Genomic DNA, 24,468 nt, shown 5'->3' with positions numbered 1-24,468 from the left:
GCGCGGCCGCTCTAGGCGGGGGGAGTTTTCTTCTCGCTCCTCGCGAGTCCTCCTGGCTGCTCCCTTCGCTTCCGGTTCCGGTTCTGCCACCGCCCCCGCCCCGCAGCGGTGTGTCCGTCCGTTCGTCCGTCCCAGCGTGAGTGGTGCCGGGGCGTGGGGAGGGAGCGTTGGGAGAGGCTGGAGGGGGTACTGGGAGGAGCTGGGAATTGGGAGGCAGTGGTGAGGCCCTGGGAAGGGGGTTGGGGAGAGGGCGAGAGGCACTGGTGAGGTGCTGGGAGGGGATGTGAGAGCCGGGTTCTGGGGTAGGGTACTGGGTTGGGGGAGTGATCGTTGGTGGGGTGCTGGGGGCAGCTGGGAGCAGATGAGGGTGTTACTGGTGGGGTACTGGCAGTGCGTGGGGGCACTGATGAGACACTGGAAAGGGGTTTGGAGAGAGGGTGGGGGGCGCTGGAGGGATGCTGGGAGGGCGTGTTTGGATGGAGTGGGGAGGAAATGTTGGGAGGTGTTACTAGGAGGGGGTGGTGGCACTGGGAGACGCTGGGATTGGGTTGTGATCACAGGTGAGGCACTGGGAGCAGGTGAGGGTCACAGCAGAGCTGGGCAGGAGGCCTGGGAGGTTAAGGTACTGTGAGGGACCTTGAAGGGACTGATGAGTCCTGGGGGCACTTGGCAGGGGTCGAGGCTGTGGAACTGGGAAGGAAGCAGGAATGGGAATTAGCAGAGAGAACTGTTGGGAGGTCTAGGGCTGCTCCTGCAGCTGGTGGGCATTGGGAGAGCCGTGGGAGGTGCTGGGTGTGAGGACTGGGTTCCTGCTGCCCACAGAGGTTGGTGCCAGATGGGCAGAGTGCTCAGGCAGTGCTGTTCCTGTGCTCCCAGTTTGTTTTTCACTGGTCTGTCATGTTTAAATGTCGCACTGGTGTGAGCAGCATTAAGCATTGCCAGAACTTCTGGAGAAGTTCCTCTGTGTCTCTTCTTGTTGGCTCAGGGGTAGGAACAGGGGCCTCTTGCAGCTCAAACGCCTTGTAGCTGTTTCTGCTTTAGCAGATGGCTGTTGGACATGGATCTAGTAAGGGAAGGGTGACCAGCTTTAGATTTTCCCTAAAAATACAGGGCTATTTGTGACATTGTTGTACGTTCTTTAGTCTTTCCAGATTTAGGTTTGTGTACAAGGAGCTGGCATTTTCTTGAGTTATTTAAAAGCATGGCTATTTGTAATGCTGGGCTGTTTTGATTTGGCCTTCAGCTGAGATTTGCTGTAAACCATGTGGAGTTGCCTTGGTATATGAGACAGACTCAGCGCTGCTAGCAAGCTGTCTCTTAACAACGTGTGAAGCAGCTCTGCCGTAGATGAGGCACAAAATCTGTGTTCTCTGCTGGAAGAGAGCTGTTTTTCTTGAGTGTGGCAGTTTGCTGCTTATTGAGCTGAGTCTGATTTCTGTCTGTTTGAACGGAGGTGGTGAAGGCAGGTGATGAAGGCAGGTGCTGTGCTTGGCCTTATCTGGGCCCGAGTGGTTTTATCATTCTTCGTGTTACCAAATGTGATCTGAGGTCAGAAAAAAACAGCTGAATGTCCTGCTTTGGGATTTAAAGGTCAGTATCAAAATCCAGTGAGGGTTTTTTCCTGTGTGTAGCTTTATATAACTGGGATGATGTACGTGGTGGTGGTGTGTTGTTTTTTTTTTTTCTCCTCCTGGATTTTCTCTATAATCTGCTCTTTTGATCACTGTTAAGGCAACATTGGACCAGCTCAGCTGAGAGATGTGCCCCAGGTCGACAGATCCACATATAATGCAACCAAGAACAGCATGGTGATGCTCAGTGCATTCTGTGTGGCATCCTGCCAAGTGCTCTTGTAGAGGAAAAACACTTAAGTGCTCTTTAGAGTTGGGCTGCAGTCGCAAGGACTGTGTCAGCAACAGGGCTGCTGAGCCTGGGCTGGGTTTGTGGTCACAAGAGGTATCGAGATGGGGCAGCAGGTTGTTTATCTGCTTGGACGAGGTAATGACTGCTCTGCCTCACTGTGCTGTGTGGCATGTTAAGGGTGATGGCCGTTGTGGGTGGGGAAAAAAGAAGATGCTGGTGGTGATGGGATTGGTTAAGGGATGAGGAAGGAAAGTGTTAAGAAACAGCAAGCTGGTTGCAGAGCTGGGCAGGGTCTTGGGCTTGTCCTGGTGCTGAGCCAGCACAATGTGAACAGTATGGAAGCAGACGGGCTGTGTTTAGGAGAAAAATTACTTGCTGGCTTTGCTGGTCACATTTAAGGTCATAGAGGTACATTTAAGAGGAGAGGAATTGAACAATAGGTAGAAAAGGATGGGGGGTGAATAGGAGAAAGCATGATTTGGTTGTTTCTAGGGTCATGGATTCTTAGCACCCATGCAGACTGTTTCATCAAAAACAGTAGATCTGCCCACTCCTATGCTTGTTTGTCAGCCTGTACTGGAGAACTGTTTGAGTCGTGTTTGTCACAGAGCTGGCAATTGCAGGAATGAAATGATGGATCTGCACATATGTTTGGGCGATCCCTGTAATGTAATGTTTTGCTAATTTGGTTCTGAGGAGCAGGGAAGTGCTGGTGGGACCACTCTCTGTGAAGCACTTGCTGGCCCAGCAGCATTTTTAAGTCCGGTCCACAGACATGCACAGCACTGAAATAATAACCTCATGTGAGTGTCAGAGGTGGGAGATCTTGGCAGAGAAAGATAACAATTTCAAGCTTGAGAGAACTGGAAGACAGAGGCTTTTCTTTTCAGCCTGTTGTCAGCTCCCCGTCCTGTCTGATTCTTACATTATTCTTTTCAGGTGTCTTAAGGAACTGGAGCCATGACGGACTCCAAATACTTCACGACCAATAAAAAAGGTTGGTGTTATGTGGGCATGGTGGATTGGAGGTGGCGGGGAGCTATTTTTACATGGCTTTTTTAACTGCATGCAGAAGAACTCGTGCTTTTCCTTTAGCTCTGTCCTTGTTTCCCATCTTAATCGTCCAGGGAAAAACTTCAGAAGTAGGTCACATGGTGACAAAAGACAAAACTGATTGTAATAGACAGATCTGTAGTGTGTTAACTGACCCATATTGATGCTGTTTTGAGCACCAGACAATGACACATTAGGATTTGAGTGCAGTTATGATCAAAACCAATGATTTAGTTATGGGCTAACAAGTTCAGGACTGAGGATGGTTGTTCAGTTGGGCATCACAGGATTATGGTGATTAAGATTAATATTTAATGTGGATGCATACTTCTCTCCCTTAAGCTGACACATAGGTACACATAGGTAATGGGGTTTCCCACTGCTGCATCCTCCAAACCTGCAGTGAAATACATCTGTTTTCCATGTGCTGCTTTTGACATTCCCTTGGCTTTACCCTATGTGCTGTGGTCACCTCTCCTCAGGAGAAACAGCAGCAGCTGAAGACTGGGGCTGTTTTACCCATTTACCTCTTGCTTTGCTGGAACAACCCCAGACAGATTTCTTTTTTTCCCCTGAACTAGTTCTTAAACAAAGCACTGTTTATCCTAGCTCTTGCTGGCTGTGATTTAAGCCTGATGTTGCTCATCGCCTCTCCCGGAGATGTAGAAAATGGTTCATATCAATCTCTCCTTTTCAGGATGGCTGAATGTTTCTAATGAATGCTTGCCAGTGAAAAATCGACAGCGTCGATCTATTTATGAGCTCGTTCTGAAGCTTAATGAAACATAAATTAAGCAAATGCAGTTTGCTTCTTTCTGAGGAGCAGCTCTGCCTGTAAGTTCAGTCCTAAAGTGTCAGCCAAGTGTGTCTGAGATGGCTGCAGGAGGCCAAGCTGTACCGAGCTGTGGTGTGCGAGCTGCTGCTGGCTGAGCACCGCTTGGGGCATCAGCTGTGTGAGCCATGCCCACTTTGCTTCCTTGGACTGGAGGCAGTGGTCACTGCACTCTGTTCTTCAGAGCGGGAAGCTCTTTTCTTCTTGAAGCCTATGTTAGTCATCTTCTGCAATGGAAACTGCTGCTCTGACAAAGTGGTATCAGCGGGTAAGAATTGAGAGTTAGGGGACAGGATGTGTTTTATTGAAGACGTTTTGGTGTTTGTAAGGAGGGTGTCCTTCTCAGCCTTTGGTTTCTGGTGTAATGCTGCTCCTTCCTGGGGAGTTGTCTGTCACCAAGGAGCCTTATCCCTCCCGCAGCTCTTGCTGTGTCTGGTGGAGGCCTGATAAGCTCCTTCTGTACTTTGCAAACTTGCTTTGCTGTTCTTGTGATCCAGCCTGAACTGACTTTCCAGCACTATGTGGAGAAATTCTTATTGTGGAAGAGGCTGCTATGTTGACTGCAGAAGCTGTTGTTGCTTTTGTCAGTGGGAGTCTGGTGTCACCAGACATCTTTTCATCTTAGTTATATAATGGTTGCCTCTGAGAAACAGGTACTACAGGGATGTGATTTAATGCTCTGGAAGTTGCAGAGCTGCAACATGCAGTGTGATTCTTGTTAACTGCTTTCTGGTAGCAAGGCATTGCCCCTATCACTCTGAATGTTGCAACTTTGCTGCTTCTTGGACAGTGTTCTCCATAAAATCTGATAGTTTCTATGTGCTGCTGCACTGGTTTTAGTGGAATAACAGGCCAGAAGAATAAAAAGTCACTTTCATGCTGCCTCTAAAGCCAGACCTTTTTCTTCTCCAAGAAAGCTCAATCCTTTCTGTTTTCTCCCAGGAGAGATTTTTGAACTGAAGGCTGAGCTCAATAATGAAAAGAAGGAGAAAAGGAAAGAAGCTGTGAAGAAGGTTATTGCAGCCATGACTGTGGGGAAGGATGTCAGGTAAAAGTAAATTTCTTCCACTTACAGCACTTCTGATTCTGCTGGGCCTCCCTTGGGTGTGCTGGGCACACTCCTCTATCGTTACTTGTCATAGCATAAATTTACAACACACTTTAAGATGAGTGTTTTTAAAAGAGGACCCTTGAGATTTCATCATGATGGCTAAAAGGTGTAGAATCACAGAATGGTTTCGGTTGGAAGAGAACTCTAAATATCATCTAGTCCGAACCCCAGCATGGGCATTTACCATCTGATGTGCTGATTCAGTTTTTGAAACTCCCTTTTTGAAATAACCAGAGACTTGCTTGAGCTGAACGCTTTTTCTGGCTTCCCTCACTACTGGAATCTGCTGTAAAGTCGCAGTAGTCCTGGATTCGTGACAGTAGGATCTGTTGCCACGGAAATTGAGATAAGGTGGCAAATTTAGAATCATGACTTCATCATAGAATGGAGAAACACACAAACTGTAAGGGAGAAAAAGTAATGTTTTTGCCCACAATGCTTGACCTTCAGCTTTAGATCTTTACAGCATACTGGAAAGCTGCGGATGTCCTTGTGTAGTTTTCTGCTTTCCTGTGCAGGGCTGTTTAGAGATTGATGCTTGATATTTGGGTGACACTCAGCTTATCAGTGTTTAATCTCCTAAGGTTTTGCAAGGCTGAAATTTGGCAGGTTCTTTGTAAGTGCCCTACACTACCACAACATTTTTAAGCATCTGTTTTAGTTGTTGGTTAATTTCCAGGCCTGATATGGTGAAGTTTCTTATTGGTTGAACTCTCCAATTAAAATTCTTTAAAGAAATTGCATGAATTTTTACCTGTTCCAGGTGTGATTAAGTGATTAAAGTGTTACAAAACTGATTGCAAACTGATTAGGAAGGTGTATGGGGACTGCTGGGTCACGGCCTGAACCACTGATTGAGCACCTGGGGAAAAGACCTGGTCAGCCCTGGGAGCACAGGTGAAGGAAGTTCAGCTGTGAGACTGGAAGGAGTAGAGCCAGGCTGCACTTCTGTTAGACCTCATGTAAGGGTTGATTGGCACTGGGGAAGGCTCTCTTTGTGGAGATTCCTCCTTGGTGAAGCCTTCCCCTGCTAGAATCTTCTGATACAGGTGAGCAATTTTCTTCCCTTCCTTTGTAGCATCTTTCTATTGTGCTGGTCCTTCTGTCATCACACCTTTGTCGTAACAACTTTCCCATCGTATCGAAGTGACCTGTCATTAGACTGCACAACAATTAGAATTGAACTCCAATTTTCTTGGCTTCTTTGATATTGTCACTGTCCCTCTGTGTATCCAGTAATCTCACTGCTTTTTCTCAATTCTTGTTTCACTCTTATCTGTCCAGCTCTCTCTTTCCTGATGTTGTGAACTGCATGCAGACTGACAACCTGGAGTTGAAGAAGCTGGTGTATCTGTACCTGATGAACTACGCCAAAAGCCAGCCAGACATGGCCATTATGGCTGTCAACAGCTTTGTGAAGGTAACTTGTTCCCATGAAAATGGCCCAGCAGAGAGATTGCCACCATGTTTCTTTGTCCATCAGCCTTTCTGAGCCGTTGTCTACTTCTGCTTTTGTACTGGAGTCTTTGGTTTAAAGTTGAGTGTATAGAGGAGCAGGAAATAAGGAGTTTGCAGGCTGAGTCCTGCAGATCTGGGTCCTGTTCCTGTCTTGCTGCCTCTACTTACTGCAGAGGAGATGACTTACATGTCCTGAAAGTGGTTATGAGAGAGCAAGCTCCAGGAAAAGCTGCTTTTATCGTTTTGCTAAGCATCGTTACAGGCCACCTTCTGTCACTGGTAACAGAACATTTATTTTTCATCTTCCAGCCTTTGTAGTAGATCTGTCGTACATATACCTAGTTCTTTGAATGCCTCAGCAGTGTGCCTTGTGGAAATCTGTTCTCTGGTGAAAATGAGAGACAGTTCAGTGGAAAATAAGTGTGATTGCAGTGTTGCTTCTAATTCTGTTGTCAAGTTGCCTCTCCTTATCTAGGAAGTGTTATTTCAGTCTCATGTTATGTAAGTTAAAGCCTGGCACTTAGAAAAAGTTTGAGACTCCTCCTAACGCATTACAAAATCCCAGAAACCAAGGAATGTGATCATATTGTGAGTTTCTGGTGTGGTGTGTGATGCTGGAAGAGGTGAGAAGAGCAAGGCTGAGAGCAGCTCTGTTCTGCCCAGGATGATGTCCCTATCTCCACATACAGGCTCTTGGAAAGAATTTTGTTGTCTGTCATCTCTGAAGTGTAATGCAGTTAGAACAGACTAACAAATATAGCCAACATTTCCCAGTGCTTTGCTTTTCCAGGCAGGGAAATGTAGAAATGTCTGATGTCCTTTTTGGCAAGCTGAGGGACAGGCATTAATATAGTGAAAATGTTGGCACTTGTATACCTTAGCTCAGTGATTCACATGCAGTTCACAGTTCAAAGTGGTGAATGCTCTGGTGAGAGATGTCACTTTGAAGTGGATGCATTCAGGTGTGTTTCAGTTGTAGGATGTGAAAACAGTGAAAGATAAGTGTGCAAAATGCTTCTTGTAGATCATTTTGCATCCATCCTGTTGTAACCTGAATGCAGAACAGGGTTGCTCAGAGACGTAGATAGAGTGGGGGAGTAGATGGAGAGTTTAGCTTTAAAACCTACTGAATTTTTAGAATGATTGTGTGGATGAATTATGTGGCTTTGAAGTATAATCATCTCATCAGAAAAACACCTCTGGTGTCACCTTTTGGTTCTTCCTGTACTGCTTGTGTCTAGACCTGTTGGCCTGTGAGAAATATAACTGTCACAGTTATATATATCACTGAATAGCTGTCACGTTGTGTAACTGGTTACTTCTGCCATTATATTCTTTGGTTCCTTTAGACTGGAAACTGTATTTTGTCTGCAAGCAGCCTGAGGCTAGCCTTTGGATGGTGAGAGGTTCCTTTCCAGCATAGCTGTGTTTTAGGTTTGGCCGTGGTGAGGGACGCTTTGTCTGGGGAGAACTAAGGGAAGCAGATCACAGTGTTACTGTTTTGGAAACTATCATAGCCTGAAAATGTTCTGTGGTGGTATGGAACATTTCTGTGAATCTGTTCTACCTTTTATCATCAATCTGAATTAATTGCCTTTTTGAACACGTAATCCAAGAGGATGCCTTTTGTTTGAAATAAGAACGGCGTGATTCTGGCTGCGGGGAAGATATTAGCGATGATTGTTGCAGAATTGATGACTGTGTGTTCTTTCCCTTTGAAGGATTGTGAGGATCCAAACCCTCTCATCCGTGCTCTGGCCGTCCGCACCATGGGATGTATCAGGGTGGACAAGATCACGGAGTACTTGTGTGAGCCTCTTCGCAAGTGTCTGAAGGATGAAGACCCTTATGTTCGTAAGACTGCAGCTGTGTGCGTGGCGAAGCTGCATGACATCAATGCCCAGATGGTGGAGGACCAGGGATTTCTGGATTCTCTGCGTGACCTGATTGCAGACTCGAATCCTATGGTAATGTACATATCCTGGCAGTGCACTGCCTGAACTGGAAAGAGACAGGCAATCAGGAATGTGAAGGCTTCTAATTGCAGTTGATGCATTGTGAGGAATGCATTGATTAGGGAATGCTTACTGCTTGAGAAAATAGGAGATGCCCGTTTGGGCTTTTGCCTTTTTTGTCTATCTTGAGTGCTGCAGCAAAAGTTTAACTTATGGTCTGATGACTCAGAAGAGCAGGGTGAGAAATGCTTTTTCTGATGTTCCTACCATGGCTGCAGCTCGTAGCCATTGCCTTCTGCAGTGAGGAGGGCGGATGAATTCACTCACTAAGGCAGATAAATCTCCCAGCCTGTAATGAGGGAAGGAAATTGATTGTGTTTTTCATACAGTTAAATGAGTTGTCAGAGCAGAGGTAGAGGTCAAGACCAAGAATTTCACAGGGTAACTTACCCGCTAAATTGTGTTTTCACAGATACTTGATGTGGAAATGGACCCTTTGTCATATGTCACTGTTACTTTCTAATCAAAATATAGTGGGTTTTTTCTTTTCCAGCTCTTACAGAGCACAGATCTGATGGACCTATTCTTAAAGATGTCATGTTATGTGGTTATTGTGGATATAACAACATATTCTATGGCACATGAATCAAACCACATAAAGCAAATTGCTGCCTTGGGGTAACTATTGTTGGGCAGCCCTGAATAAGTCAAGGGTGGGTGGTGAGGTACCGACCCTTTAGCAGGGAGTGAAGGCTGTGAGTACATTTCTTATGGCTTTTTAGTGGTGCTAAAACTGAAAGTACCTGGCTTTTACAGGCATAAATCAGGGAGCATTGGTGCCAACCGGAAGATAGAAGCACCTATTGCTGCAGTCTCTTTTCCAAGCTGTTCCCTTTTCTTCCCTCCTTGAATTTATTATGCTAGGCTTCTGTGTGCATACTCATGACTACTTGGAGGTGTTCCCTCTGCCTGAGTAATTTTGAGGCACAAGGAGAACACCTGCTTTTTATAAATGGGATGTTGAGAGTGCCTTACAGCCTCTGAAGGTACTTGGTTGGGCTGCTTTAGTTCCACTTAAATACTGGCCCCTGACCTTCACTAGTTCGCTGCAGTGATGGAGTGTACTGTGAGCAGGGATATAACCTACTTCTCTTAGCCTGATTTCCAGCTCTCTGATTTTCTTCTGCTGATTCTAGCCTTGTGAATGTGAGTTGAGGAGCTTAGGCTTGAATAGATGCAGTACTTCAGGAGAAATAAATAAGCTTTGTTTGCCCTTTCTGCGTTTTGATCTCTGTAGAGTGATCTGTTTTGGTAAATAAACCATAGGCTGTTAGGAGAGAACCAGTATCTATTTTAAAAGCACATTAATACTGACTGAAATGAATGGAGAGAAGGTTAGAGATACCAAAGAGTAGTTCATGCTCCATTTGTGAAATAAGCCACCACAGTAGCACAGAGATGCCTAATAAAAATGATCAATTTAAACTTATGAGCTCTGTCTGGGTAACAAAGATGAGCTGGGATGGAAAAGCCTTTGCAGCTCTACCTTGGCTGAAACCCTACAGGGTCACAGAACCTGCATTGTGTCACACTTACCTGCTCATCCTGAGGCTGTGTCCACATCAGGAGAATGCAGGGGTGATGGTGATGAAGAGGAGAGGCCTGTGATGTGTTTTCAGATCTGCAGGCTTCAAGAGGATTCTTGCTTTTAACGGTGCATACAGAGAGATTTTTGTCAGCTTTTGGACTCCTATAGCTGCTGACTTAATACACCATCTAAGCTGATTACAGAGCCTGAAAGTTCCCATTTAGTTTAAAAAAGCAAAAGTGTCAGATATCAAAAAGAAAGATCAGTTAAGAGTGGTATAGATACATCTATCCTCGTGGCACATTCCTCTGCAAATGGTGCATCTCATTCATTGCAACTTACCTAAACTCATTCATGGCTTTATTAATATAAATGCTTCTCTTCTTTTGATGACTTGTGGAAATGGGCACATTAGGCATTCAGTGGAGCAGAATGGGTTTTAGACAGGAAGTCCACACTTCTGTTCTGAAAAATGATGATTTTGAGCAGGAGTTGAAAATTCCTCATGTTGAAAAATAGTCTTTGAGAAGGGTTTGGTGTGACTTTGTAATTGGCTGCCTGTAGCACGTGAGCAAGCACGATCTGTTCAAGCTGGGTGCTGTGCTGAATAACAACTCCATCTGTGGCTTGCTGATTGCCTTGTAATTGTGTGGAGATCAGGATGCATGCTTCTGTCTCTCACATCACCCTCATTGTAAAGGTGTCCAATGTGAAGCTGGAAGTGACCTTGTCAGAGCTATTTTTCTCTGTATTTTTAGAACTGGTAACTTATTGCCATGATATCATACCAAAAAGGGGGTGGGGGTTTTGAGGGCGTTGCAATGCTGAGGGTGTGTAGCCAGGGTGCATTTCTTCTTAACTGGGCTTATTGTTGTTGGGATCTGGCCTTTGTTCCTTGAGGATGTACAGGATATGCTTCTGGAGGAGCTTTATCTGTGGCTAAAGGACCAGCACCTGAATGCAGTACAGTAGTTCTCCAGCTGCTTCTGTGGTCTCACTGTGGTACCTTTGCAGTTTCTCCTGGGTGAATTCAGCTTTCTAATTGCATCTAGGTGGCTATGAGTACATATGACAAGGTACTAGATGGGTTGGTGGCTTACTGTGTTTCAGCTGATGTCTTTCTTTCCATGGGCAGTGGGCCAATAGCACATATGAGGATGTGCTTCAGTTACCAGGTGGTTACACTGCAGAAGTTTGGTGGATGGAGACCTGAATCTCATTTTGCAGGCGGATCTAAATTGCCGTGAGCTGCTTTTTGTTGCCGGTTCTGCTGAAGTTTCCTCTGTAGATAAACCCTCACTGCTTCCCAGATGTGTCCCATGACAAACACTTTGTCTTCAGCGCTCAGCATTTTCTTGTGAGAAGCTCAGCAGAACCAGGCCTCCATGAATATAAAGCTAGAGGCTGGCTGCAGGAGGTGAGAGATTGGTCTCCTATGTGTCTGCTGATGGCTAAAGACACTCTGAAATCCTTCAGAGGACCACCACGTTTCCTTTATCCTCATCCTGTGTTCTGACACTTGTGAATTGCATTCGATGACTGATTGCCATGAGAACATTGCACACTCCAAGCTCTGGTGATGGAGAAGAAGGCCACGAGATGGCAGCAGCTCAAAGCAGAACCAAATCTGTTCATGGCTGCACACCTTGTTTTGTAACTTGTTTTGTAGTCCCCCTTCTGGCTTTTATCACTTTGCTTCTTGGTTTTCCTCAGAAGTGTAAATGTTAGCAGAAAAGCATAAGGGGAAAGCCATCATAAGCCTTACTGGTCTCTTAATATTTGAATGGAACAGCCTTTCTTTTTCTGAACACTTCTGATCCTTGACCTTCTAGGATAGCTTACAACCTGTGGGATCGTTTCCTTGTCAATCTGTGCTAGCCACAAGACTCCAGTTTGGTTGGTGTCATCTTCTCTCAGTTCTCTTATAGGTGCTATTGGGTTTTTAATTCCTTGTAGCACTTCTTCCTCCTGTTCTGCTTTGTCACTGTGCTGCTCTGGATGACAGCTTCCAAGGTGTGGCTGTTCTGCTCCTGTGTTTTCATGGGCTGTGTAGACATACCACTTATCTGCTGTTCAGCAGTGTCATGTTTTATGCCACCTGTAATCCCAGTTTATTGGAAGGAGCGCTGTTGGGAATCGATATGGAGTAAACAGATCGTGTAACGAGATGATTAGCAAAGACACCAAGTGTATGGAACGGAGTTACTCTTTTGTTGTGCCTTTTTGCATCTGTTTGTAGTAAGCTGTGCTGAGAAGAGGGTCTCTTGAGCCCGGATAACGAGCAGATGTGAGGTTAATCTTGATTTAGTCAGAATCACCTCTAGCAGTATTGAGTTTCCATAGCTCACAGGCTAGACTGAAAGCCCATTGATCTGTATCACAGTGCTTTCTTGACTCTCCTGCTGTGACTGCAAGCTCCACAGGTTCCTTCTCTGCCAAACAGAACTTGAAGTATACATTTGGGCTTCCAGTATGGCATTATGAATGAAGAAGGTCCTCACTTTCTCTTTATTAGTTGCTGGCAAGCTGTTTGTCTGTCTGAGACTGTATCCTGGGGTATGGGACTATTCAAAAGCAGCTTTACCTCCTGGGCTGCCCTCTGCTGTATGTTGTACAGGAATATTGCTCCTCCTTGTGTAATAACATCAAGAAACTGCTGGTGGTCCTTTCGAGTCCCGACAGGACTTTGTGGGTCTGGTCTTGTACAACATCATCTTCACAGGGCTCTTTGTAGGCCACTCCTGCCAGTTACCTTTCTATCTATCTGAGAAGCTGAGAACTTTCTTTGCAGAAGGGCTGTGGTTGCAGAGGAGCATGTATAAATAGGGGTATGTTAATGTGTGTGGAGGGATGCTTAAAAGAGGCAACGTGGAGATGAGCAGGGAGTTCAGAAGCCTCTTTGCTTGTGTGGCTGCGTTGCAGCAGTCAGACTGCAAAGACTTAAATTGGGGGAGAGGGGAGGGCTGCCACCCCGTGCTGGTGGCAGGGCTTTAGGTTGGATTTTTGGGTTGGGTCAGGCTGGCTGAGCAGACGGTTGTTTTCCAGGTTGTCACCTTGAAGAGATCTGAGGGAACTGTGGGCCTCTATGCAGGATTTGATTTTTGGGTAGGCTGAGGGATGCTGGTTTGGGATGGATTCTGTGGAAGCTGTTTTTTCCCTTCCTTCTGAATGCTTTCAGTCTGGCAGAGATGCAATGCGTTCATACAGTAATGCATGAATTTCCATGGCTCCCAGGAGTCTGTCCTTACAAGACCCCTCATTTATAAACCTTAATTGACAAATTCATCCATCGGAGACCTGTTTCTTTCCAATTACTGCTGCCAGTGTGTGTCTAATTTCCCAAGTGTTAGTCTTGCCCAATAGATCATCCCAGGATCTCTAATATCAATTTGAGTGCTGGGAAATTTTGTTGCCATGTGCCTAGATGTTACACTTTCAATCAGAACAGACACTTCTAGCTACTGACCAGCACTGTTTGTCACAAAACTCTGTAGCTGTGATGCTTTGTTACCCCACCAGTCCTCACACTGTCAGGGCTAAATAAGGTTTTGACTGGTGGGCTCTCTTCTAAAAAGGCTGCTGGGGTGAGAGAGCCCTGTTTGCCGCTGGATGGTGCCAGGGAGAACCTCTGCAAGGGAAGTTGCAAAGGGCCTTAAAAAAGCCTTGTGAAAGAACTGTTCCTGGTATGTGATAGGTGACCCTTGGGGTTCTTGGGGAAGCATGGTTTCCTGTCTTACAGCCAATGGATCCTGATGCTGCAAGACCAGAAAGTAGGAGCAGTGTTCAGTCTGCTACAAAGTGCTCTTTTTCTGCAATGCCTCATAGGAGCAGTGAAGCATAAAAACCACTGAAGACGAGCTGATCGTGGGGAGCACAACACTTTGCCTTCCCTGCCATTGCCACCTCCAGAAAAATTCATCCCACTTGCAAAAAGCAAGCAGGAGGTCTTTCCCACGCCTCCCAGGCAATTTGCAGTTCTCTGGGTGGGAACTGATTACTTATCCAGCAGCGTGGTTTCAGAGCTTCAGGTACTGAAGTACAGCCTTGTAGAATGAAAGCAGTGGAAGATGAATGCCTACTCAGAGCCCCGTGCACGTGAGATGCTATTTTCCAAGACTGTGTGTGGACTGAGGATGTGTTAGTCTCCCAGGGTCTTAACGTGAAGCTATACACACATTAATGTGTTAATTATGTGAAATATTTAAATAGGCTTTCTTATTTATTTAGGCCATTTTTGATGGTCTTGGGCCATTTCTAGGGATGCTAACTTAAAGGGGGCTTGTAGATGAAAAAACGTATAAACAGTGCTGGGGTGTCTAGCTTTTAGAGGAAAGAGCTTGCCTATATTGGTACCCATTAAGGACCTTTCAGACTCACTGCATCACCTGTGCTATGCAGACAGGCAGCCCCATGAAATACACATCCATGCAGATGCCCCCACCACCCTGCTGGAAGGCCGTGCTCCGTGGCACGAGCACACCATGCACGCTCAGTGTACTGCTGGAAAATGTCAGCATCTCTCTGTGTTCTCAAAAACATCACGTGGTGCCTGGCTGTCTCGAGGCTGGGAGCCTCCAGCGAGGTGGCATCTTTTTTGAGCTTTTTGTTTTCCTCCTTTTCTTCATTTCTTCCTCGTTTTAATGGGATGGTGCGCCAGAGGTTCCCGTTAAGCAGCAGAATGTTGTATTTCATTAACTACATTACACACTTGGTTTGATTTCCAATTAGCCTGGGATGCCAGCACAATAATCTGATTGCTTTGACTCTTTGGCGTTCTAGATCTGCCTAGCTTCCCTCCTGTTCCCCCACCCCCTGCAAAGCTTTTCTGTGTGGGCTGGCAGGCAGACACTCGGGTTTTCACCCACCCCCTTCCCTCCTTGTTGATGTATTTTATACCATTTGCTCTGAGCTAAAGGTTTGAGCTGCCAGGAGGAATAACTGGCAAAGCAGAGCTCTGAGCTCTGCAGCTTCTCACAGGTTGGAGCCAGAGTCTGGGGCTACAGAGGTGGGGGTTGTTTGTAGGTGGGTTTAAAAATGTGGAGTTCTCATTAAATCTGTAGCACGGTCTTAAGTGTAGGGTTTATTTTTTAATAAGAGCCTGTGAGATTTAGTTATCTTGGTACCAGTGACACTTCTCCAAGTCTAAATTTGTCAGGAAATTCCAGCCAGAAAGCAAATTTATTGTCATTCAGCTCAACTGTGCTCTGAAGGGATGTTGCTGTGACTGCATTTGAATAGTGTTGACATGTAGTGGATTGATTTTAAATTAGCAAGGCAGGGACCTCAGATGATGATGGTCATTACTGTTTAATCTCCAGTCTGCTCTTCATTTGTACTTTCTGGGTGATTTTTAGGCTGATTTTCATTGGTTGGGATCTGTGAGCTGTGGTTTTTGTTTTGCCAGGCACATCCTCGCATATATGGCCTTTTATAACACACAGCATATTTGTTCAGGCTTTTTTTTTTTTAACTTGTTATTTTAGAAAATGGTGCTTTACAGTGCTTACACCATTAATCATTGTCTCAGATTTGTTATAATGCATTTGCATACAAAAATGATGTTAAATTACAAGTTAAAGCTTTGAAAAGCTATTTGTGTTCTTTGTTTGGATTCACCTGTCTGTGAGTAGCAAGCTATCCTTGCTTCTGAGAACCAAGAGCCCACACTAGATGTTAGTTTGGCCTTTTAGTTTGCTTTTAGTTGATGAAATAAGTCCTCCAGCTCTCAGCGGGTTTCCCATTCCTTGGAGCTGGCTATTTGTTTTTTAGAGGCAGAGAGCAGTGGCTTGCTGAAGAAGCCCATGGCTTGCTTTTTCTGCTCAGCTGAGCTGTGACATTTGCTGTGAAACATCTGTTTCTGATCTGATCTTACAGTTCTACGCCACACGTGAAGTTTTACCTTTTACTTTCCGTATATTCCCCCAATACTGTCATTGCTACTTATTTTCAAAGTGAAGACACTGTTGTGTAATTTGTTTTATCACTTTGTACCTTGCACTTGTTCAGCAGACAGACTTCATTATCTCATATTGCTGTGCCAAGGAAGAAGAATCAACCAAGTTGGACGCAAGTTCAGCCTTTAAGTTGTGGATTTCCTTTAGCAAGTGCTGCTGAATCTGATAGAGATCCATAACTCCCCAGTAATGGCCAGAGCCCCACGTTGTGGGCAGCATTTCAGTTTAGGTGTACGTGTTGCCTGAGCCGTCACTTGATGAGAGCTGTGGGCAAGGTGGGAGCTGTGCACTGGGATGGAACTGTGCAGTTCTGGCTTGCTTTGCTCTGAGTTCTTGTCTCATCATGCATCCAGGGCAGCACCAATGAGGAGAGGTGAGCAGGCATACTTGAACCAGTGTTTATGTTGGACCCATTTCTGAAATCTGTTTTCATTTCAACTGTGCTGTGGCTGTGTAAAAAGCCTTGAAGATGCTAATTATTTTTGTTGGCATACTATAACACATCAATATGTTCAGTATGAATCGCCAGCAATTGCTTTTTTATTTTGAATCAGTGTTGCTTAAAGTTTATTGAAAATATTCCCCATCCCCTTCCATCTCCACTTCAGGTTCATTTATCTTTGTGTCACCAAGCTGACAGCAGCAGTGCTCTGCTCAGGTAGAAGGTGAGGACCAGCTGTAGTTGCACACTGTGATACTATATCCCAGCCAGCCTGGCAGAGCTGAGCTTCTGCCTGTGTTTCACAGCCCCTTCCAGTCCTTTTTGTGGTGCAAATCAGAACATGGGCAGCAGGCTCCTTAGGCATCATACCATCTCATGCTCACACGTATGGGTGCTTCTGATGAAAACCTGACACGCTTCATCTGGTGGATTGCCACTTAGTGTCCCATCCTCAGCCTTCTGTGGATTACAACATTTATGCTTCCATGCTTGTTGCTCAAAAAAGCCCCAAAATCACAGAATGGCCAGGGTTGGAAGGGACCTTGAGGATCACGAATCTCCAGCCCCCCTGCCCCATGCAGGGCCACCAACCTCCACATTCAATACCAGATCAGGCTGCCCAGGGCCCCGTCCAACCTGGCCTTGAACACCTCCAGGGATGGGGCATCCCCAGCCTCTGTGGGCAGCTGTTCCAGCACCTCACCACTCTCATAGGAGAGAACTTCCCTGACATCCAACCTAAATCCTTCCTCCCTCCACATAAAATCATTTCTCAAAAGATCCTAAAAGCAAGCAAGCCCTTGCTCACAGCACTTTCTGAGTTGGAGCCACTGCTTTTCTGGGTATCCTCTGCCTGTGGCAAATTCAGGGTGATAGACATGGCTTCCTCTGTAAGGGAGGAAGCTTCAGCACAGCTGCTTTCACTTGTTCTTGCCCCAGGGATGAGGATATCCACATGGACTAATTACTGCAAGAAGTCAATACCTGGCAGCTTGAGTTCATTTGCCAAAGCACAGCCCTCTTCCATTGCCCAGCTGACAGGTACCTTTCTGCAGTGCTTTGGTTCTGTCACTTCCTTTTTCTTTTTTTCCTCTGTTTCATTTTGTAAGTGTTTTCTTGTAACAGTTTTGAACTTTTAAGTTGCTTTCATGATTTGTCTTCACTTGAAAATTTCCAAACTAATGAAATTAAAATGGTCTTCTGCTTCGGTTTTATGCTGTGTCACATTAACCATTCAGGAATTAGGCAAATTAAATAATGTGACAAATAAGCAGCACATCTTAATAAGTAGCTCATTAAAGCAGCATAGGAAGACAGCAGTTCTGATTGCTAATGGTTTTGGTGATGGAAGGCTCACTCAGCTAATGAAATTCATCAAACCTTGGATCGGAATCTCTGACCTCTAGGTGTGAAATGCAAAGCAATCAGCATTGCTTCAGCAGTGACTTTGGAATACATTGCTTTAATGACAAGCAGTGATGGGAGCAATGCACAGAATTTCGTGGTTGTGCTGTTCTTGTTTTCGGTGTATTGCATCAAAACCCTTTTTAATCATCTAAATGCAAGGGTTTTAATAAGATGTTTCTTTGACTTTAATCCCACAGAAAGTAATGTTATAAGGCCCTGTTTGAGCAGATTTGCTCAATGAGTTAGGGTGACATTGTATATGTTGTGGTATGTCCTCAAAGCACCTCTTCATAGGGCATTCTGATTTTGTGTCAAACTTGGGCTTAAATTTCTTTTGGTTTCATGTTAGATTTTGAAGGAAATAGAAGAGTCTTCCCATCTCTTGGATTGGGCTGAGCCATATGCCACAGGGCTGCCAAGGGGGTACTGGGCAAGAGGCATCCATTCCTGACTGAGTACAGTGATTAGAGGCTTTGGGACCCTGACTGTCATATAAAGAGAACGTCCTTAATAGAAATGGACCCACTTGGATCATTGAATCCAACTCCAGCTGAGCACCTGATGGGAACAAGGAGAGGAGATGATGCTTATGGGGGGCTTGCTGCAGGGAAGCCTGTAGGTGAGATGCTCTCGTTGATCCATGTGGGCACCCTCAGATGCCATTGCTGGCCCCCTCTAGAATAATGTCTCTGGTGAAGTTCTGGTCCCAGGTCCTCATTTTATCTTTATTTTAATTTACTTTAATTTCTGTCTATCATAGACAAAAACACTTTCAGGGTGTAATTTCTCTAGCAAAATGCTCTTTACGCCTGTGTTGACTTCTCATATATCCTATATTTGTCATTAGCCCTTTCTAGCTGTGCTGTTGCTCTTTCACTTCTTCCCCAAGAGACTCAAAATTTCAGCATAGGGTAAGGTTAAAGTCGGGCTTTGGATTCTCAGAATTGTTTGTAAGGTTGTACTGGGTCCCTGAAGGCTGTGATGGCTGCAGCTGCTAACACATGCCAGGATCTCCAAGTGTCCCATGTGTAACCCGTGCTAAACCCAAGTTAATCCCCATCAAGCCGCTGAAGACACAGTAGCAAAGAATGCCTCTCCTTGTCTCCTCTTCTCCCAGGTGGTAGCAAATGCTGTTGCTGCTTTGTCAGAAATCAGCGAGTCGCATCCCAACAGCAACCTGCTGGACCTGAACCCTCAGAACATCAACAAGCTGCTGACAGCGTTAAATGAATGCACAGAGTGGGGGCAGATCTTCATTCTGGACTGCCTGTCCAACTACAACCCCAAGGATGATCGTGAAGCTCAAAGGTACGTTTGATCCTGCTCTCACATGGGCTGCTTGCATGATTTGGTAGCAGAGCACTTGCAGACTTCTGGCATTGTCACCTCTGTGAGAAAGGCTTGTAAATAAGAGGGCTGTGTGTTCTAGATCTCAAACAGTACAAAAAGTCTTGATGTAGAAGTTTAAAAGGGAGGTGAACTTGGGGGATTTGGGCTATTGCTGGTGAACTGCCACTTCCCATTGCAGAGCCAATTCCTATTTCTTACTGCTCTTTTGTGTTTCCCACATAGGTCTGAGGGCTTTCATAGTATTTTTTCCCACTAAAAGTTAGTCTGTGTAGAATAAAAAAAAAAAGTTAAGAAACAACTTTAAATTCTCCTTTTTTCTTCTGTTTTTAACTCCAATAACTAAGCTAAATGTGGAGACCTTAGGCGTATGTAGTGTGCTTCAAGCCTCTTCCTGGTCTATGTCTGAAATCACAAAGCCAGATTTCATGCCCAAGACAATAAGGAACCAGAAAGGACAACTACTTGGTGTAGGGGAGTTCTGAGATTGATGTATTCCATGTTAACAGTTGGGTGGAGGGGAAGGAAGGAGCACAAGCCCATAAACAAAATTTAGTCAGACCTGCTCTGATTTGCTGTATGTCTCTGGTGACTCTTCTTTTTGAAGCACAAGAGATAATCCAGTAAAAAATTTCTGCCAGTAGTCTTGCTGCTTTTTTTTCCACCTCCCTCCTCCTTGTGCTCTAAGATTTTGTGCCAGAAAGCAGATATTAATGAGTGCTAGAGATCTCCAGAGTGTCAGGCCAGCATTATCCTGGCTTTGTAAGAGAGGCACCACTAGTTTGAGCAGCTGTGAATATCCCTGAGTTCCTTATCCTTAATTCTGCCGGAGCACTGTACAAAACTGTATGGGCAGTAATGACTCCTTTTGGAGCTTGACTCTTAGGGTCTGTCTTATTTCAGATTGAAGAGTGGCAGCACCTGCCTTTGTAGTGTTCTCCTTTACAGCAAGGCTGCTGTCACTCTCCCTGCACGCGGGGAAGCTGAGGCACAGCGGGCTGAAGAGGCTTTGGCTTTACAGGCGATCTTGGGCAGTGGCATCTAAGATCTGCTCTCGTCTTATTTCAGCCTCCTGTGCTCTTCCCTTAGCTTTACTGCCTCCCTTCCAGGGTGGCTGAAAGCAAATCTTTCGGAGAAAGAAACTTTAGGGAGGCACAGATGGGAATAAGGTTGTTCTGGGTTAGCAGTGTGCAGGAGGGGGTGGGAAGAAACGTAACAGATGCTGTCAGAAAGACCATATGAACCCAAACTTCCTTTCTGCTTGGGATGGGTTGTTTAGGATGCTGTTGAATATAGGATCCACCGAGGCAAGTGATGAAGCTGAGTCTTGGGAGGATATTTAGGTTGCTTTTTTCCTGTTTCTTCAGAGTAACAGAAACTGGTTTTTTTAGAACCAAATTGTTGTAATGGCAGAAACCTCTCCTAAGGCAAGCAAGCCTGAAGCATGTATCACCTCTGTATGATTACATGGGGGCTAAAGTGTTTTTCTGGTAGTGGTTTTGTTAAAGTTGTTTTGTAAGTGGCAGATGAGATTACAGAACTTGGAGAGAATACCACGAGGCAGAAAAAGCCAATAACCAAACGTCCATTGCTGAGGGCTGGAAGAATTTGAGTGAAGTGTAGCAGGAGAGAAACTTGAAGCTGTGAAAGAAGTCATTCTTCGCTTCCTGCTGTGTTCAGGAAAGCAAGGCTGTCTGCCTGTTCTCTGTAAACAAAACCAAGTAGAAGTGTTTGAGGAAGGTGTCTTTAGCTGTGTGCATTCTCCAAAGTTCAGGTAAGATCTGAAATATTTTGAGATTTCTGGATTAAATGTGAACCCCTCTTCTGTCCCCAGTATTTGTGAGCGGGTGACTCCTCGGCTGTCCCATGCCAACTCAGCAGTGGTTCTGTCAGCAGTGAAAGTTCTGATGAAATTCCTGGAGCTTCTCCCCAAGGATTCAGATTATTACAACATGCTGCTGAAGAAGCTTGCTCCTCCACTGGTTACCTTGCTGTCTGGAGAGCCTGAAGTCCAGTATGTCGCCCTGAGGAACATCAACTTGATTGTGCAGAAAAGGTAAAATCTTAGTTCCTGGATGTGGGAGGACATCTGCTTTCCTTCTGTTATTTTTATACATGCAGAACTGCCTTTAACTCAGGTTCAGCCTCCTCAAGGGTTGGATTAAACAGTCTTGTGACTCTGGTAGCTTACATAAGTTGTGTCGTTGCAGAGACTCGTGATACCAGTGTCACACAGTACTTTGTTACCTGTCTTTTTCTCTTCACTGCATTTTAAGTGCACCAAGAAGTGCCCTCCCACCAGACTGTAAATCAGATTGCATGCAGGGAGGAGAGCGTAACTGCACAGGTCATAATGACCTGTAGTGTGCTTTATCCTATTGCCTTTCTATGTGGAAGAACCAAGCTGATAACATACTGATGTACAGCGTTGTTTTTTCACCAAATTACTCCCACTTGCTTGAATACTGCCTACCCTTACTGGAAAGGTGGGACAGCACTTTGTGATTGTGTGTGCATGGCAGAGTTCCTGTGCAACGGCAGAAGTATGTGCAAATGGAAGCAGGAAATGAATTTGTCAGTGGGATCTACATAAAGGTGTTTCACTGATGACAGTGATACGGACATCAGTGCATCGTAGCACTGTGCACAGTGCTTGGCTCAGCAGTTCAAATGGAGGAGGTGTGATGTAGATGTGGTTAGATAGACCAGTTAGAATGGAGCCTGTTGTTTTGACCAGTCTTGGGTGAAACAATGTTATGTTCCCTTCAGGCCTGAAATCCTGAAGCAGGAAATCAAGGTGTTCTTTGTGAAGTACAACGACCCTATCTACGTGAAGCTGGAGAAACTGGACATCATGATCCGCCTGGCTTCTCAAGCAAACATTGCCCAGGTCAGCTCAGCAAGTTCTAACAGACCCTGCGTGTGTTCTGGGCATGGAAAAACCCTCTGATCCCTGAAAGAGACTGTGCAACTATCACTCATGTTGTTCTGCTGTTAGGCATCACTTTCCCTGTGCTCTTTGCAGGGAAGAATTGGAGTTTTCCCCATAATTTCAGTGGAGGTACCAATGATTGTGACAATTAGGTAGATCATTTTACAAATTATGATTCTGGGTGAAAAGCTCCTGTCAATGAGTCACTGCTAGAGCTGAGGTTAGAATGAGAAGCTTGTTTCCAGAAAGAGAGGTGTGCCTTTAATGGAAGCATTCAGAAAGGTCAAACATTACTGAAGTGTGAATTTCAAGTGTATTAGTTAAATAGTTACTCCCTTGCATAGGCACTCTTCAGAGCTAAAATAACCTTCATCTTGCTTAACTTGCTTGCAGAATGGCAACGTCACAAAGCTAAAGCTAAGCTGAATTGAAACTACTTTCTAGTTTAGATTCTCTTTGAATGTAATATAGTTTAATCCAAAGCCCTTAAATAAAGTAAGTGTTCTTGAGTGCCACTCTGGTCACAAGGCCTAATGCTAATGCAGAATGATTAATGCCTCTGGTTAATGCTATTATTGTCCTATCCTAATTATCAAACAGCAGCTTCATTTAATGTGACATTTTTAAGCAGCTGTCTCCACTGTGTGTTATCCTTGTCTGTTTGGTTTTTGTTTGGCTGGTGTTTGTTTGTTTGTTTTGAACAGAGCAAGGTAATTCCATGCCCCTCTTGTGCTGGCTATGTGGAAGACATTTTAAAAAGCAGTTTCCATCAGAATGTAGGCTCCACACCAGATTTAATGCCTAGTGTTTAGATAATGCAGGCTGTCTGGATGAAAGGCAGTGGTGTCTGGAGGACAGTGTCTCAATCTGGGATCTGCAGAGAAGTAAATAAATCCCTTCCTGGTTCTGAAGAGGCATTCCTAAAAACAGCTCGAGCTTTGTCAGAAATGCACGCTGAAATGAGACCCACTGAGAGCAACCTTCTGCTCCCTTCTTCCCCGTGCAGCTTGTTGAGACGCCCAGTCTCCATGCCTGCTGTATCAGGCAACAGATTGCTTGTATCTCAGGTTCTCAGATTCAGGCAATATTTGGAAAGCACAGACTACTAAACCTGAGTGCTAAGTGCTGCGCAACGTAGATCATCCAAGGAAATAATTGGACTTCAAAACACAGATGCCCTGTCTTCTTCGTGTAGATTTATTTGTCTGCAGTCTGGCCCTTCAAGGCTTCTTTACCTTGTCACTGTTCTGAGCAGTTGGCATTGACTACAGATTTTTCAAACAACCGTCTTGCTTTGTGCTGCCTCACTTCTCCTTTGTCGTTTCTTTTTGACATCACCGTGATGTCATGTGTGACATGAGCAACCGAAGCGTGAGATTTTGAGAGCAGATAGGTTGCATGGGGTATTTTTGTTAAGGATTTCTTGTTTTAAGGTAAAGTAGCTTTTTGCTGTTAGATCCAAGTGGGTCTTGGTGTAAGCCCTTGTTCAGTTTCCATTAGCAAAATAACTGAAATAGAGGCATAAATCTTTAGAGGAGGCGAATCTTTATATTGTTACTGGTCCTTGTATGAGTCTGTTCCATGATGTCTTTGAATCCCTTCCACTTCTTTGACCCAGTAAGGATGCATGGGTTCATCTCCATGCAGAAAAGCAGAGAGAAAAAGAGCTTTGCATGCAGTGGATGTAGCACAATAAGTACAACAAACTACATAAAATCTGTTTGTGAGGTGTGTCAACTCCGTGTCACTGTATCTTCAGTGTAAGGGGGATTGCAATGGTTAAGTTTAGCAGGGCTGATTTTGCCCCCAGCTGTTTGTCAGGGGGAACTTGGAGCCATCTTTTGGCTTCAGCCACCCTGAATCAAGTCTGCCTGCCTAATCCAAGCCGTATTTCTTCCCAACAGCATTGGCTTCAGAGGTAGAGATTGATATCAGGGTTTTGACAGTGTTAGCTTTGGATGTGCATGGTTGGCTGTGGAAGAATACATCCTGCTTGTGTGCTGGTGTTTGGGTGGCATCCCTTGTCAGCCAGGTGTTCACTTTGGCGTGCTTTCTTTGCAGGTCCTGGCAGAGCTGAAGGAATATGCTACTGAGGTGGATGTTGACTTTGTTCGCAAGGCTGTTCGAGCTATTGGACGCTGTGCCATCAAGGTTGAGGCAAGTACCTGAGGCTTCAGGTTTTCCATGCTTTTCTGACTCCAGAACCAATCTCAGGCTTCTTTGTCTCATTCTTAAGTCATGTGAGGCTTCTTTGCTCCTATGTTGGTGATTGAGTGATGTGGATCCACCGCAGCTGTGGGCATGGCCCCAGCAAAGCAGCAGGGTTATGAGCTCTGGGTGACTGTATCACAAGGGGGGTCTGCTTCTCTCAGTCCTCAGCCTGCAAGCAGAGCAAGGCAGCAAAATCATCACAGATGAAGTATGCTACTGTGCTGGCTTCAGTAGAACAATGACTGCTTATTCGCAAGGTCCTCCTTTAATCGCTGTGACCTGACCTTTCAAAGGGGGTAGAAGAAGAGACTGAAT

General features: G+C 45.1%; 1 protein-coding gene across 3 annotated transcripts in view; it reads left to right on the top strand.

Annotated features, from left to right (window-relative positions):
- Positions 1 to 2,823: 2,823 nt before the first annotated feature.
- Positions 2,824 to 24,468, top strand: part of AP2B1 (adaptor related protein complex 2 subunit beta 1) — a gene marked incomplete at both ends in the record, with an annotated part of 59,966 nt that continues 38,321 nt past the window's right edge. For all 3 annotated transcript variants that reach the window (XM_079545212.1, XM_079545211.1, XM_079545210.1), the window contains 8 exons: positions 2,824 to 2,860; positions 4,691 to 4,796; positions 6,144 to 6,279; positions 8,039 to 8,284; positions 18,781 to 18,971; positions 20,845 to 21,066; positions 21,780 to 21,900; positions 24,004 to 24,099. In XM_079545212.1, the coding sequence (XP_079401338.1) occupies positions 2,824 to 2,860; positions 4,691 to 4,796; positions 6,144 to 6,279; positions 8,039 to 8,284; positions 18,781 to 18,971; positions 20,845 to 21,066; positions 21,780 to 21,900; positions 24,004 to 24,099 (1,155 nt within the window). The remainder of the gene's footprint in view (positions 2,861 to 4,690; positions 4,797 to 6,143; positions 6,280 to 8,038; positions 8,285 to 18,780; positions 18,972 to 20,844; positions 21,067 to 21,779; positions 21,901 to 24,003; positions 24,100 to 24,468) is intronic.

This window comes from Tetrao urogallus (assembly GCF_951394365.1).
Source record: "Tetrao urogallus genome assembly, chromosome: 20".
Lineage (NCBI taxonomy): Eukaryota > Metazoa > Chordata > Aves > Galliformes > Phasianidae > Tetrao > Tetrao urogallus.
The sequence above is the reverse complement of the archived record's forward strand: the minus strand, read 5'-3'. Positions and strand labels throughout refer to the sequence as shown.